General features: G+C 39.0%; 1 protein-coding gene across 1 annotated transcript; it reads right to left on the bottom strand.

Moving 5' to 3' along the window:
* Nucleotides 1-11,695: 11,695 nt before the first annotated feature.
* On the bottom strand, nt 11,696-12,124 carry LOC149142611 (F-box protein SNE-like). Its single transcript, XM_089451530.1, has one exon. The coding sequence runs from the start codon at nt 12,122-12,124 to the stop codon at nt 11,696-11,698; it is 429 nt and encodes a 142-aa protein (XP_089307656.1).
* Nucleotides 12,125-17,466: the final 5,342 nt, after the last annotated feature.

Here is a 17,466-nt window from a genome sequence, read left to right as displayed (position 1 = left end):
AAATATGTTTTAGCTACTTCAGTTTATTGCTGCAATATTCTGGGTTTAGGATTGGTTTCTGGTTACTGTTACTGTATTCTGGTTACAACATTCAGAGAAGTGATTGTTTGTTTCAGTTTTGGTGGGTGAAAAGGAGATTGGTTGATGTAGATATATCTGATGTTTGATTGATACTATTGATCGATCCAGTCTAAAAATTTATGAAACGTGGTCCCTGGAAGAAAAGGAGAAGGTTGTAGCCCTCTGTAGGTTAGCAACTACATACTAGTACATCAACTAGTACAAGATCTAAGGGGGTTGCAGCTCCCTTCCAGGAGAAGCTGGAGAACGAGAGAAGGTTGTAACCTTCTGCAGGTAGAAGCTTGCGTACTGGTATAGGACTGCACTAGTACAGAAACATTGTAAAAAGAAGTTTCTTATTAAAAGAAGATAGAGATGAATTACAGCAGGTGGATTTCACCCACATTGGGTTTCCACCTTATATCTTGTGTTCTTGTGTGTGACTGTCTGCTCTGTTTTACTGTACCTGGTTACTGTTTATATGGTTCTAATGCACAGATTAATGATCAACATCTGAAGAATAAATTAAATTATAAGTCTACAAGTTATACGCTAGTTTCCTTAACTACAGTTCCATATATATGCACTTTTCACTAACTGAAGTAGCATATACAAATATGATTGTGAAATGAAAAATAATTGACTTGTTAATACTGATTCAACCCCGCCCCCCCCTCTCAGTATTATTTCCAACAGGTTCTAAAACATATAGCGGAATCCACATAAATGCATTTTATTTGTCGAGTCTGGATGCCTGCATGGTTTCCTTGTCTCCAACTATGGGATTAGGGTTGATCACAATAAGGTAAGGGCAATTCCTCAATTTTCCAAACCGAAATCCATTTTGCAGCTCCAACGTTTGGAAGGGAAAGAAAACTTCTTACGACAGTTCATCATAAATTATGCCAAGTTGACGAAAGGCTTTATGCACCTACTAAAAAAGGGAGTACCATACCTATGGGATGATCAAGCCCAATGATCATTTGATGCCTTGAAAAGGGAACTTACATCAGCCCCACTTCTTAGTGCTCCCAATTATGGACATGACTTTCTCCTCTACCTAGCAACCTCACCATCCTCTCCTGGAGTGGTCTTGGTTCAAACTCATGATGATCTGAGTGAGCATGTGATCTATTATCTGTTGAAAGGTCTGGCTGGGCTTGAACTTAGATATTCACATGTGGAAAAGTTGTCCTTGGAAGTTGTCTTTGTTGTCCATCGATTCTGACATTACATTCTATTGCGACAACTACCGTCATCGCTTTGGAGAATCCCATGAAACACATTTTGTCTCGTCAAGTCATTGGAGGAAACTATTCCAAATGGATAGTTATCCTCCAAAAATTTGATTTGGTTTTCACCACTGCCAAGGTGAAAAAATCCTTAGTCTTCGCCGAACTTTTTTCGGATCTTCCCATTGTTGATCCCAAAGGGATAGCCCATGATCCTCTCCCGGATGAAGCCATCTATCTGATAGACTCTCCTGACCCTTGGTATGGTGACATTCATGTCTACCTCCAAGCACAATGTTTCCCTCCTGAACTATCATTAGGTGACCATCGTCACATCCGGCACCAAGTGCAACACTATTTAGTGCTAAACGATACTTTATATTGTTGTGGTGCTGATACAATTATTCGATGTTGCCTCACTCATGAAGAGGTAGAACGTGTTTTAAATGACTACCATGCTGGGCATGTCGTGGTCATCTTTCTGGCATGTGTACTGCTCAAAAATTTTTACGTGCAGGCAATTACTTGGCTAGCCTTCTTGAAAGATTGTATCAAGGCTATCCAACAGTGCCACACTTGTCAATTGTTTACAAAGAAAATGTGTGCTCCTCTAACCCTACTACACTCGGTCATCTCTGTTGGCCCTTTTGCCAAATGGGTTATCGAATTCATCACATGCCACCCCACTTCCTCTGTCGAACACAACTACATTATTGTAGTAATGGACTATTTCACGAAATTGGTCGAAGCCCTTCCGACTTTCTAGGCTAATGGAGATACTGTGGCGTTATTCCTATTCAATCAGGTTATCTATCCCTTCAATGTTCCCGGTATCATTGTTATAGACCATGGGTCTCATTTTTAGAATCACATGATGTCTGACTTAACATCATTTCTTGATTTTCTTTAGGACCAATCATCCTCCTACTATCCCCAAGCTAATGGCCAAGTAGAAGTTGTTAATGGTGTTTTAAAGACCATGATCCACAAGTAAGTATGGAATCATAAAACCCACTGGCATCGAATGTTATATCCTGCGCTGTGGGCATACTGAACTTCAATAAAAATAGCTAAAGGCTTTACACCTTTTCAACTAGCTTATGGCCTGGAAGCCATTTTACCTATCGAGTGTCAGATTCCTTCCTTACAAATCATTGTTAAACTCTTGCCTGACACCATTGCCGAAGAAGTGTGCCTGCGATACCTTAATCAACTAGATGAAACCTGTTGAGATGTTGAATTGGCACTCAAAGCCCACAAGCGTCGGGTTAAAGCCTAGTATGACAAAAAGGTCAAGCCTCATTCTTACCAAGAGGGATATCTGGTTTTACTCTATGAAAAAAAATTTGACCTCTTGTCGGCAGGAACACTTCAACCCTTATGGCTCAGTCCATATGTCATCACGAAGGTCCTCCCAAAAGGAGCATATGAGCTTCAAGATTGGGAAGGAATCCCGCTTGTTGAGCCCCGAAATGGGCTCTATCTGAAAAAGTATTATGCCTAGTACTGCACTAGGCATGTGCTTTGTAATTTTATGTATTTATAAATTTTGCTTCTTTTTTATGTGACTGGAATTTTTTCTGTATTTTTTTGAAGTAGTTGTCTCATACATATTTCTCGATGTGCAAATGTCTTCATTAACCTTAGCATACATAGGATACGCAGATGGTGCTAGTCGTTACACATGGCACATTACATTAGCTACTTGGGTCATTTACACACCTAAGTTGGAACTACTTTGTTTTGGGGGAGCATTTCTCGGTACTGCCACCAACAATATTTCTATGTATATGTTTGTAATTTCACTTCTCACTGAAGCGTCATCTTGGGACATCTCCAATCTGGTGGTTAGGTTATACTCTCAGCTTGTTGTTATGCAATTGACAATTCATTATCAAATTCATAATCCAATCGTGTTACGTCATTATTTAAGGGTACGAGTCTTGGAATGTCAATTTGAGTTTATTACATATGAACACATTCCTTGAGAATTTAATACAGTTGTTGATTCATTGGAAAACTATGTGTTATATTGGCATGTGTCTCATTTATTATAGATACATGTATGAAAGTAAATATTTACACAATGAAAAATTTACAAAAAACACTTAAAAAACATTTAGATCATAAAATACCAAAATATCTGTATATATATATATATATATATATATATATATATATATATATATATATATATATATATATATATATATATATATATTGAATCCAGTCTTTTACATAAGAAATTTTCCCAAAAACTTGGGTGTTTTTAAGTACAAAATGGCTACTAAGCCTCACTATATAAACCCATTGGCTATACCATGCGCATGCTAATAGAGCCTATTCTCCTGAAAAGATAATACAACTCTAGCTATCCTCTAAACAGTAACCAGAAACCGCTCAGGCACACCAACCATGTGTCGATGCACGTGAGCAAGAATATCCCTCATAGGAGGGGGGCAACACCCATACTGAGACCTTCAAGGTTCCTTAGAACCTCGTGAAGAATCTGAGCATCACCCCCACCTTCCAGTAGTTGTCCACCTCACCTTAATTGGCGAGGCTCACCTGCAGGTTGCATCGGTGCCACATCTATGTCAAGAAAAGTCCTTCATGTCAGTACTTGTTCACCTATGAAGTCCATTCCCTTGTAGGCATTGTCATCTATCATCACGATCTGACCGCTGAGCCATTCGAGGAAATCCTCTTCAAAAAAATGTCGGATGTGTCCCCTTCCAGTGCAAGGATTGAGAGATGCCCATCACCTCTTCCTAGGATCTCTTAGATCAAGTGGACCTAAACTCATCTTTGGTCACATAACTGGAACCCTCTCAAGTATAAAGTATACAATGAGAGTATTGTGCCCAAAACTCTGTTGGGTCAGGGTCTTACATGTAGTCAACTCTGCCTTGAGTTAACGAAGCACTGCCTGACACCAGTTGAAGATCTGTGGCTAGACATAATTAATGGCAAGCAATAGTTGGGCATTTGTCATGACATGGTGACTTTTAGACCTCACCAAGCAAACAATCATCCATAATATATCCCTCATAGACCTGGATCTGATCTACTCTATAGGAATACAATAAGCTCAAACCAGCTCTAAAGTGGACCTAGGATCATGAATACCACTAGTAAGTTTGCTCATGCTCCTCTACACGACAAACTTGTCACAAAATAGATGTCATCTCGGCTGGTTGCAAGCTCATGGTCCCTAATCTTGAACACCCCTTGGTGTTCATCCCAACGTTGAATGATCCAGCTTAAGGGTTCCTCCTAACCTTTCATCAGGTCAAGCTACGCATATTTCATCAAACCACATCAGTGTAATGCAAGTATAAAAGCTTGATCATTTCGCATACGTAATTCTTGTCCATCATGGTACCGTTCTCTCCATCAACTAGTCATGATTGATCAAAACCTGCACAAATCAACACAAAAATCAGTGCAATTGGGGCAAAAATGTTTAGGAAATCACTTTTTTGGGTTTTAGAATGTGCCCCAATGCATTACTGCCGCTTTTTATGGAAAATAGGGAGGACTAATGTGCTCCTCTAGGTCGTAAAGGGTAGTTAACGCTCCCTATAGACCTAGAAGGGGGCATTAGTCACACTTAATGATCTAGGGCTTCCCAAATCTCTAAAAATCCACTCCCAATGTAGATAAAAAAGGTTAAATAATGCAGGATGAAGGTTTTGGCATATACTTGGGACAAACGACAAGTCGAATGGTCACCTAGATTTCCCGGAATCGTCCGTGGAAGATCTACTCCTCTTTTTCTCCAAAACACTCTCACAACACTAAAATGATGCAAATGGTGAAAGTGGTGGCTCAAGGACCCCCTTATAGTCACTCTGGAGGTATGGCTTGTCTTAATTAAAGTAATTAAATTAGAAGTAGTTCACTTCCTATGATATTTATTAGGCACCATGTCCACATATTGTAAGGAATTAGTCATGTTTTGATGAAAGGACTTTTAGAGCTGAATTGCAGAAATGACTATGTTCGATTCTCAATGAGGGCTTTCTTTTATGGGATCTTTTCTCACTCTTGAACTAAAAAATCCCTAACTTTTTGTCATTAGGCTTACTAAACTCCTATGGTGATGATATGAGAGCTTTCTTTTTTAGGACTCTTTCTGGCTCTTAAATTGAAAAGTTCCCGAGTTTTTCCCTTCTTGAGGCTCGTTAAATCTATGAAGAAGGAATGAGCAGTTCTTTTACCTCTTTTTCCTCACTCATTAAACTGAAAAAGATACATTGAGTTTTCTTTATTTTACTCATTAAAATTTGATGAAGACCTATTGAGTTTGTCTTCGCATGACTCATTAAAAATTCACGATGAATATCGAGTTTAGTCTGTCTCTTTGTACTTGTAACAAAATGAGTAAAAAATATATTGAGTGTAGGTTTATCTCTTTATCCGGACTCAGTAAATTAACTTACAGAAAAGGAACCTTTTTGGGTATACTATTAAACCTTTGTCACACCTAGTTAAAAACTATGACAAAGGGACCACCCTGGAGTCGCTCTTTATGATCTTTTCAGACACTCGAAATATGAAAAGACCACCGAATTTACCCGTTTGGACTCATTAAATTAAAAATATGAGTAATGGAGTTTCTCTTTACGATCTTTTTTGACTCTTGAAATATTAAAATACGAATGAGTTTACTCATCTAGATTCATTAAACTAATCATATGAGGAATAGGGTCGCTCTTTATGATCTTTTCAGACTCTTAAAATATGAAAATACCAATGAGTTTACCCATATAGACTCACTAAATTAATTAGATGGGGAAAGTGGATGATACAATTGCTCTGAGTCAGTATTTTCAAAGGCGTTTTTTGGCAACAGTCACTCCCTTGAACATGGAACTACGTCAGCAAAACCTTCCTTGTGACGACCTCTCAATATGAACCTTACCATCCTATGATTTTAGCCTATATACCCTGATGTTGTTGCATCCCTGTATCCTAACACTATTTGGTGTTCATGAGTGTAGTGCTTCATGGTTAAAACCTTTGTCTCGTGCCTTCTATTGTTCAAGGGAAAAACCTTTATGTTATGTTTCCTCCATTAAACCATCAAGCATATTCCTCCACCATCCACTCTGTCGTTTTGACCCAATTCTTAAACTATTATTAAAAAAAAACAATCATTCATGTCCTATTTTGTGTCGAGTTATGTAGGACACATTATTGCCTACCCTTCAATAGGTCTCTTCCTATTGACTTCAACACTCTATCTTGGAAGAAAACCTAAAACACTTCATTGCGTTGGAAGTTCCAGACATCATTGGTAGGTTACCTTGTGTTTGGTTAGGGGTTTTAATTATTGGCTCCTGGTTAAACGATTCTATGAGTGCTCAACAACAAAAACATTATTCACACTCGCTATATTATAGTGTGCATCTTGGACACCATCACCATCATTGGTGGCCATCCTCACGTCCGTTAACGGTCTCCATTATTGATTGATAATTAGACAATTTCATAAATGTTTAACCTCAATGCCTTTATTGACATGTATCTAACTATGCTATTACGGTGAAGTGGAAATCAAGAACTTGGGTAGAGGCTTACATCTCTCGGCCTTGTTTCCTCTCCCAAGTTTTGTTTATTGTTTTTTGGAGACAACTCATCAGAATGATCTTATTACGACACAGGTTCCATATTACGCTTATTGGCGGCCATGATCGTCATATTTCTTTGTTGAGAAATCACTCTGACATAGCTACCGAGCATGGGAATGCCTGACTCAGGACATGATTTTATGTGTTTTCTATATGTGTTGTATCAGGTTTATCATATTCCCGAAGCTTCGATCCTCTCTCTCTTTTTCCAAAGAAAATGACAATTATATATAAAGTATTTCGGCCATCGTCTCTGCCTCTGATCTCACACTTTAGGGGTAATCTGTTATGTAGGAAAATTACCTCCTCATCAGCACAGGGGAGAAGAGCAAAATGACTGAAGGACTGAGTAAGTTCACAGGCCCATTTGTCAAGCTAATGCTATCTAGGAACTAGCAACCTTCTTTATAAATCTTCCTAGCAAGGCATAAGGTGTGTTAGTGCCTAGGGTAACGTTGTTTGTTACCTTGGGAAGGGCGTTAGTCAACCTAAATGAGTTTCTATGGGTCAAAGGAACAATTTGACCAAGAAATATCCTGTGATTCACTCCTATGTCAGCTCACAAAACCAAGAAACATTAAAACTCGACCTGTTTGGAGGAATTGCTATTCCTAATGGAGTCTACAAACAGGAAAGAGCAAAAAATCATGGAAACATATCTACTTTTGCCCAAAGTAACTCATGAGGGATTTGGAAAGGCTTATCCTCTCATGCTATATATGTGACGCTAGGGCCATTGTGTAAAAGGTCAAAACATTTGAAAGGATTTCCTATTTGACTACTGAGACTAGTCTCAGACTAAGGCATTGCAAGAGGTTAAGAAGGGAGAGAGAGAGAGGATCTGGAGGAGTAAGGGAAGGTTGATACAGTTTATAGTTGCAATCACCCTTTTCTACATCAATATACTGTGTTCCACTCCACGACGTTGGTAGTGTAATTTTTTTACATATTTATGCAATTTCGTTATTATGAGTGGCTTAGATACATGTAATTAGATATATTTATATGTTATTGCATTGATTGTCAAAGTTATATGCTATGATATTATGCCTTGTCTTATCTATGTGTAGGTTTTGATCTCGGGCTAGCTGAGGGGTCTTCCACTCTGCTACTTCGCACTCTCCAACAACACACCAAGACTAGAGGTAATAAGTCCTTCTTCCTGCTTTGATTCTCATTTGTTTAACATAGATATGCATGCATCTCTATGCCAGCTAAAGATAATCTCACAGTCTGCCAAGGATCCCGGGAAGATCCTTGAGGGTTTCTACATCACCAAACACCCATGCATTAATCCCTATAGCACACTTAGATGTGAGAAATAATTAGCTAACCAATTTTCTTAATGATTTGAACCGATAAGGAAGCCAACTCAATCTGTAGGACATATTCAAAGCATTGCAAACATTGCCTCAAATTTTGTAACCTTGAAAAAGCAAATCTAATTTCACATGTGAAGATGAATATTTCAACTACAACAAAGGGAGGAATTCAAAAGAGATGGAGCTATCACATTTTTCTATAAAAGCACACAAAAGGAACTAAAACAATATAAAATATTATCTATACATTGCACAAAATAAACAATCGAAATTTATTTTTTAGTAACTAATCAATGACAAAATGACAACCAAGGAATTTGTGGGATTATGTTACATTGAGGGTAATAGTTAATCATCCAATAAATGTAATAAATACACTTGAAAAAATAACTACTATTTGAAGTTTTCTAAGGGATAAAAAACATAAGGTACCTCACTATAATAAAAAATAAAATAAAAGGCATTGCATTTGTTTCCTTCCATTGGAAACCTAAATGAAAACATGGAGACAACATGAACAACTAGATATCTAATGGACCCAATAATATGATCCAAATAGAACAATTTATTTCCATCTATAAGTGATCGTTCACCAAACAAGGAATGCAAAAAGGTGTATTGTAAATATCTATACCATTGAAACTTTGATAGGAAATTAAGATTATAAGCAAGGCTTCTCAACTTAGAGAACAAACAAAAAATGTTATCTGTAATTTTAGAACTCAATGGAAGAGAAAACACCACTCCATATATGTGTGTAAGGAAACATAGGCTAAAGTAGATGAAACAATTGAGTAGAAAAGTGACATCATCTTTTACACTTAAGTACAAAAGAAATAAAATCACCATTAAATATTATGTATTCTTTCCACAAAGAAACTTCAACCACTTATAGTTTTTAGTGTGGATTGTGGAGACTTAATGTATGCAGGTGTGAAGAAAACATACAAGAAAGATTCAAGAGTATTTCACTACACTTTATTACTCAACCACCACACTAAAAACCAACTTTGTTGCTCAACCAATACACTAAAAACCATGGAAAAAACAACCAACCTAGATCAAGTCAAGAATACAAAAGAAACTAGTTAGATGTCACAAATGTTATAACTCAATGAAAAAATTAACAACCTATGGTAAATAAAACATAATATATCATTAAAAAAAGAAAATAATTCAAAAGAGAAGTTTGTTACATTTGAACCATACATGAGAAATCAAGTGAGTATCAAATCTTATTCATGTTTTGTATAAGAAAAAAATTAAGCTATGTTTTCAGTTTAAGCAATAAATCAGTTGATGTATACACATATGAATGCCACTAAGAGACTAGAAATTAAATGATACTTAAAATCTAGGAATGATAATTATCCTAAATTGCTCAATGAATAATCTAAAATACTTACAAGAAACAACTAGGAAGAAAAAACCTTTTGTTGAGATGAAGAAAAACATATAACTCATTTCTCCTCTTATGAAGGAGAACATACAAATCATTCCTCCTCACTTTCAAAGCATGGTCCTTCTCATGTGAAGACACAAATAGAAAATGCATTACATTTGTAAATTTTAAAATGATCATAAGGGTAACCAAGAAATCATTGGAATTAAAACAAAATGAATGCAAGCACTGATGAAATATGATATAATCCCTAGAAGGAACATATATTTGGATAACAAATCCTTTTCTAGAGATGAAAACATATGTACAACTCATCCTTGTAGCAACCAAATCATTTATAACATATTTAAATTGCTTTCATTGCAGTGAATAGAATGAGGGAAAAAATCATATGGGTAAGGCATAGAAATGAAAACTTGCAATCCTTACTCCATTCCTTTGACATAGCAAACACATATTTTGATTAAAAAAACATTATTTTAAATGACATGGACAAAGGGACATCAAATGACATATCTAAATAGATCAAACTTGTATATTTTAAAATTTATAAACACTAAAGATGATATATTGTATTTGAACTCAACACCTAGGGTAATGGTGACATATGTTGTAATGATTGCTATGAATAGTCATTCATTGGACACCATTGAAACACAATAAAACTCTAGTAATAGTAAATGAAACCAACTTAGGTTAAGAACATTGCATGGCGAAAATATCAAATGGTAAAAACATACAAATAAAAACCCACAACAAATATTCATTTTGTTGTACATAACAAAAAAGTACTTCATTTTTCAAGTGCTTATTATTTAAAAATAGAGGTAGAGGGAGAATTAATCACCTATCCAAACAATTTAACCTTTATAAATTATAATACAAAAACTTGAAAATCATTTGACTATACCTGAGCATAGGTTTTGGAGCTGATAGAAGTTGGAATGGTAAGTATAAACAAGTTCAATGGCCACCATGGATAGAATTAGAAGTCCTAATAAAAAAAGTGCTCTATGAATATGGAGAATGTCAAAACTATTTTTTCTCCAAAAAAATAAATTGCAACTTCAAATCCAATCTTTCAAGTTCAATTAGAAGAAAAGACTCGAACCTTATTTCATTTTCACCATTAAGCAGTGGAAATTAAGTCTAGAAAAATTTAAAGTCCGTCTATAGAATATGTTATAGACAAATTAAACCCATCACCTCAAAACTATGGTAAATTAACGTACCTAACTTCTTATCAACCTTTTCCACCTTGATGAACAATCTCTAAAAGATACTAAATTAATATAAAGAATGTCCACAACTACTTAGTAGGAGACCTAATAAATAAGGTAATGAAATCCTCATCTCCACACCTATGCACAATTAAGACCAAATCCTTTAACACTCACAGGAATACTAAAACAATATCAATAAAGGGTATGAGAATTTAAAATGATAACAAGATGGCATTGTTAATTATTAATACATACCAAAATTAATGAAAATAATAAAATTCGCACAGTAAAATACCCCTAATTGTAGATCAGTTTCCCATTAAAAAAATAATAAACTTTAATCACAAACTTCTAATTAAATTTAAATAAAAAAAATGTTCGTCCATTAAAAACAAATCAGGAATAAGTTACATGAGATCAAGAATAAGTTACTTGAGAGGTCATTCGTATATTGTTCCTGTATAGACCCCTGGAGCAGATGTAATATATTTTTAAATAGCATAATTATTGTTACTATATTAATACTAAAATAATATCCGTGTTTAAATACCACAATTCTCGTCCTTACATTATTCCTGAAAATATATCCACATACAAAGTGAAACACACAGGAAATCCTATCGTCCTAAAATAAATACAAAGTAAAACACACAGGAAACCCTATATTCCTAAAATAAATCCAATTGAGGGGCAGCACCCATCGCCCATGATGCAAGACAGAGAATTACGATACATATGAAACTGAACACAATCAGCAAAGGGAAGGAAGATAAATAAAGAGACCTGCAAAATTAGAGGAGGGTTTTACTACTGAGCAACATCAAATTTCCATCCTGTAGCGGCCAACGGGGTTTATGAAGGGTTCATCATCGCCGAGGTAGCCTTTGTTTCTGCCGAGGTGCTCGTAGCAATCCACGGAGAAGAGAGAAAGCGACAGAGGAATGAAACCGTCGTTGCTGCAGGGTCTGGTGGGAAGAGAACGATAAAGAAGTGGGCGCAAACAAAGAAAGAAGAAGCGCCGATATCCTCCCAGAGCTATCACCGCGGATCTCATATTCTGCGACTCACCACCAGCAAGCCATTCCTTTCTGCAAACCCGCTCCCACAGGCTCTCCGTCTCCACGGCACGTTTCCATTGCCTGTTCACACAGCTCGCCATGGCCAGGGACTTGGCATCCAGATGTCTCAACACCTGCATCACAATATCTTCGTTGTACTGCAGCGCGCACCATGAATGCGACGAATCCATACTCTCTAGCTGCAGATAGAACAATACCAAGGATTTCAACTTTGAAGCACGCAAGAAATTTGCGTTGTGGAATCAAGTAGTATTGGGAATGGCCACGGAAGAAATGTGCGTGGGTGCAATTGAGGATTAGGTTGGAATTTGGAAAGGGTCAAATCCAACAGAAGGAATCTTATATTAAATGTCCGTGGAAAGAGTTTAATAAGAAACCAACAGCATGTCAATTGAGTTTACAGTATGAAGACACGACGAGAGGCTAAGAGTACGAGCTTTCACATTAATTTATTTGGAAGCAATAGAGAAGATGAGTTGGAAGAGGAGGTCCATTTCGTCTCTTCTTACTGTGGAAATGGACGTCTCCCCCGGCTAACACTAAGTGGTCTGCAACATGTTGCCGTATTTAAGGTATTTTCCGTTTTACATGGCTATAATTATGATTTATTTAATTCGTTTTTTTTAATCCTATGCTAAATCCTCTAAAGATTCGAAGCGTGAGATAGTGGAATGAAAGGATGTTCGGAAAGAATATTCTTAACATTATCCAATGTTCGCAAAGAATATTCTTAACAATATCAAAACTACGATCATCTTTGGATAAAATAAATTAAATTATACATTGATGTTTCGTCATTAGAGTACGTTTACATGCCATCAATTGTCTTCTAAATCAAAAAAACACACCCAACTTTTCGATGTTGACTTTGCTAACAAATTATGTCGTTGTTTAAAAAAAAAATCAATATTATCTAGGATTAAGAGACCTTTCGCCAAAATATTTTGCGATAGCAAGGGAGCACAAGTGCAAGCTAAAGTTGAATTTTTGCGACAGTTTTCATTGCCATGATTTCTGCGAGTTAAGCCCCCAGAGTTTTGTTTTTCCTAAGTGTTATAGACATATTTGAGCACTGCAACATCAAACTCATATGTCCATAAACTAAGGGCTCTTTAAGTCCCTAAAAGTGTTGCTTCACATCTTAAAGGATCATGTCAACTCATTACATCATTTCCCAGAAGTTCCGCTTGAAAAACTACTCAGAACTGGCTAAAACTAGACCATACAGACTGCTCCATGGGGAATGTCACACCCCTACACCTGCGGTAGTCTTTCAATTGCTTATAGCGAGGTGCGGCACCACCGAACACTTTCTTTTCACCAATACTTATGTTTGTGGACTACGCCTAATTCACTTTCTCCTACTTAGTTTGTGTTTCGCAACCAAGTATTATTATGTTTAGCCTTTATACCAATGAACACCCATACTCATTCATTATCAACAACAATTATAACAAGAACACAATTGCACAGTGTAAAGGGAGGGGCAACTCCCTGAACAATGAGTCTGCCCGAATCAATATATTATATAATCTTCACTTTTACAATGTACAAGCTAAATCTTGGGAAACCCCAAATTTACACTTAGTCAATTTTACAATCAAAGTGAACCTCTGTTCACTTTCGTGCACACCTTGCACGTTGGGAGGGTGCTCACCCGAGCCACCAAGACACCCACGCCAAGTCCTGGCACAAACCAACACTTCAATCCACCCACGACACACCTTGCCCAAAACTTCAACTTTCCAAATGCTACTTCCAACCATACGGCCAAAACCAAGTTAGCGCATGAGGTATGCGCTTCTACTTGTCCCTTCTGCGCACTTGAAGTTCTGCACCTTTTATGCGAAGTTGCTTGGTGAAATCGTTGGTTAAAATGAGCTCCAAAACACACATATATATATGCGTGCAAGTGTGGGTGGTGGCTCACTCAGCCGACCACCCAAAACGTGTTTACACACCCCTGCACAAGGCTTGAACGCCCATCTAGAGGTCGGCTTATCCATTATTGAAGTTGGCCTTAGTCCATCGTTCATGCTCCAATGAGGTGTATAAACATCCACGCACGTTTTCCACAAGTGTCATAATTTTCTGTCTTTCGTCGCAAGTAGCTCGCCCGAAAGTCGCATCGTTGTGCAGGCCAACTCACCCATGCGCCCGCCCGCGTGCAGCCAAACTCGCCCGGGCCCGTGCGCCAGTCCGCGTGCAGCCCGACTCGTCCGTGCCCGCGCCCTCGCCCGCGTGCAGCCCGACTCGCCCAAGCCCGCACCCTCGTGTAGCCCGACTCGCCCGTGCACCCGCTTGTGCACGCCAACTCGCCCGCGCGCCCGCCAACTCGCCTGCACGCCCGTGCCCATGCCCGGTCCGCCCGACGCCCAACTGAGTCGCCTAACCGAGGACCTTACATCCTCCTCCACCTGAAATCATTATCATCCTCGACAACATACCATCTCGGTAGCCATCCACCAAAATCGTCAATATCCATGATGTCAACTCCTCCACATACTGCAAACATCTCTGCAACATATGTAGAACTCCATCTCCATCATGTCTTGCCTCGGCAACCATCTGTCAGCAAGCTCCCCATACCAAGGTATACACCTCATCGGTATGTCATACATCAGAGATCATCTCAATCCATGACCATCGATCACCCTTTCACAATCTCCACATGCTGCTCCCTATCATGGAAGGCTGGTCCTTCCATCTCAAGCTACATGCTCACTGCAACATCCCGTGTCGACCTCATCATGTGTCATCATGTGAACTGCTGCCATGATACTCCAACATAATGCTAACACATCTCTGTACACTACGCGTCCCCATGTTCGAACTAGTCGGGTGATCAGTCCAACTGTCACGCTCAAATCATGAGAGTGAACATCCTCATGCCACCATCAGTTGTTTCTCAAAACATCCTGTCACATCCTCAACTCGATCAAGAGTCCATCTCCATACAAGTAAGCCATGCTCAGGTCCATGAAGTAGTCCTCATCTCATCTGCAACATGTTGTCCATGATGTTTGGTGTCAATGTGCTACATGAAATCAGCCACATCTATCCCAACATCATCATCCATATGTGTATCTCCTCCATATGAAGAGATCATCTCATCAATCTCCAACTCTCGGTGTGCCACATCCAGGTCCATGAAGCAACCTCCATCATATCTGCAATGTGTCATCCCTCAAGTTTGCCATAGAAACAAGTATACACCTGTCTCATCTATCCATGTGCTACCCATGATCATAGATCAATCAACTCCCATGTGTCAAAAGTAGTTGAGTCTCAGCTCAACCCATGCTCAAGTGTAGTCACCAAAGCATCCTCATCATTGTAACTCTATCACTCCAAAGTGTCTCATATCGATCCTCCACATCAAGTCACTCCTTCAAGCCACACCCATGCATGTACTTGAAAGTATGCACCTACATCAAAGTCTCTGACCTCAGCTCCTTAATGCATCAGATCCTCAAAGTCCACCATATATGAAGTCCCCAAAAGTCACAACAATCTCATGTCATCATGAGCTCCATAAGTCATCCCCAACCACACCTCAGCAAGCATACAAGTCTCGGCCCAAAGTTCTCTGCAAGATGCCTCAGCTCTCCATGTAGTAGAAATGCTCCATAGTCTACTCACAACTCCATCCAAGTCCATGGCCTTGTTGTGCAAGAGTGCACAGCCTCTGCATCGGCTCATAAGTAAAACATCTCCATGTTGCATCAGTGAATCCATCTGCACAACATCCCTGCCTTGGCACTCCTCATTGGATGCCCATAAGTGGCACCTCTACAAGTGCTCCTGCATAATGTCCCTGCATAAGACTGCCATGCTCCATGTCTCCAACCTGATGTCCATGACTAAGTTGCCCATGTAGTCCAGCCAAGTAGACCCATCACAACAATCGATCATCCTCATCCAAGTCTGCTATCTTCGGTCTAGTGAACTCGGTCACCTAACCATATCATCATCACATGAGTCTCTCCATTAAAGGTTCCACCAAGACTTGCTCTTGGTCTCAGCCATGAGAAGTCCACCCAAGCATCATCATACCTCAAGTGTGTGCCCTTCAATCTGTCCATGAGCCATGCCGGGCACTTAGCCAATTCTCCATGTGGCTAAAGCATGACCCAATCCTTCGCAATGATCATCATGTTCCTCCCTTGTCACGGGCCTTTCCACCTTCTACCATAAGGTCACAAACAACCCCAACAAGTCCTGCAACAATCAACAATCCTTGCTTCTCCATACAAGGTCTCATCATAGTCATCCATGGCAAGATCCTCCATAGCATAGACAAACTAGCTTTGCCTTTCCCTGCATACAGTCCATCTACCAAATGCTCAAGTGAAACACAAGTATCAATAGTACTTACATCATCAACATGAGGCTCATCTAGATGAGTATCCTCATCCATCCATGTCTGCAGATTCCACGATCCTGGTCCAACTTGATCAATCTCAAGTTCATCCTCCATCGTTGTCATGTCTGCAACATCCTCAATCATCACGGCTTCCTCTTCCTTGTCAGCACAATCTGCAACTTCATTTTGCTCCATTGTCCATCCAAGTTGAAGAAGTTCGTCTTCAACATTCTTTTCCAAGACCTCAAGCTTATCTCGAATCCAGGGGTTCTCTTCTTTCATCCGCTTCAACCTGTATAAGGTAAGAAAGAGCTTCCCTTCACATTCTTCCAAACTTGCCATGCATTGTCGTTCGGCTTGGTCCAAGCACTAAGCTTCACCTCTACTAAACCTGTTTCACCATTCACCAGCTTCACCAAGTTCCCTGCAACCATGAACCGGCCCTTGTTCCACGTGTATGTGAAACTAGCTTCCTTCACCTACAAGTACCTGCTTCCACTGTCATCAACTGTCAAGTGCATCCACACCTATACTTCGTCACGAGCAACCCTGCTCCGATACCAATTGTCACGCCCCTACACCTGCGGTAGTCTTTCAACCACTTATAGCAAGGTGCAGCACCACCGAACACTTTCTTTTCACCAATACTTATGTTCGTGGACTACGCCTAATTCACTTTCTCCTACTTAGTTTGTATTTCGCAACCAAGTATTATTATGTTTAGCCTTTATACCAATGAACACCCATACTCATTCATTATCAACAGCAATTATAACAAGAACACAATTAAACAGTATAAAGGGAGGGGCAACTCCCTGAACAATGAGTCTAGCCGAATCAATATAATATATAATCTTCACTTTTACAATGTACAAGCTAAATCTTGGGAAACCCCAAATTTACACTTAGTCAATTTTACAATCAAGGTGAACCTCCGTTCACCTTTGTGCACACCTTGCATGTTGGGCGGGTGCTCACCCGAGCCACCAAGACACCCACGCCAAGTCCTGGCACAAACCGGCACTTCAATCCACCCACGACACACCTTGCCCAAAACTTCGACTTTCCAAATGCTACTTCCAACCGTACGGCCAAAACCAAGTTAGTGCATGAGATATGCGCTTCTACTTGTCCCTTCTACGCACT

Source organism: Pinus tabuliformis, chromosome X (assembly GCF_031772625.1).
Source record: "Pinus tabuliformis cultivar Carrire ecotype Pingquan chromosome X, CPIR1, whole genome shotgun sequence".
Taxonomy (NCBI): domain Eukaryota; kingdom Viridiplantae; phylum Streptophyta; class Pinopsida; order Pinales; family Pinaceae; genus Pinus; species Pinus tabuliformis.
This window is presented reverse-complemented; position numbering and strand designations above follow the sequence as displayed.

Bases quoted from the DNA above. Each gene is read 5' to 3' on its own strand.
- LOC149142611 (XM_089451530.1), bottom strand. From the start codon at position 12,124: ATGGATTCGTCGCATTCATGGTGCGCGCTGCAGTACAACGAAGATATT.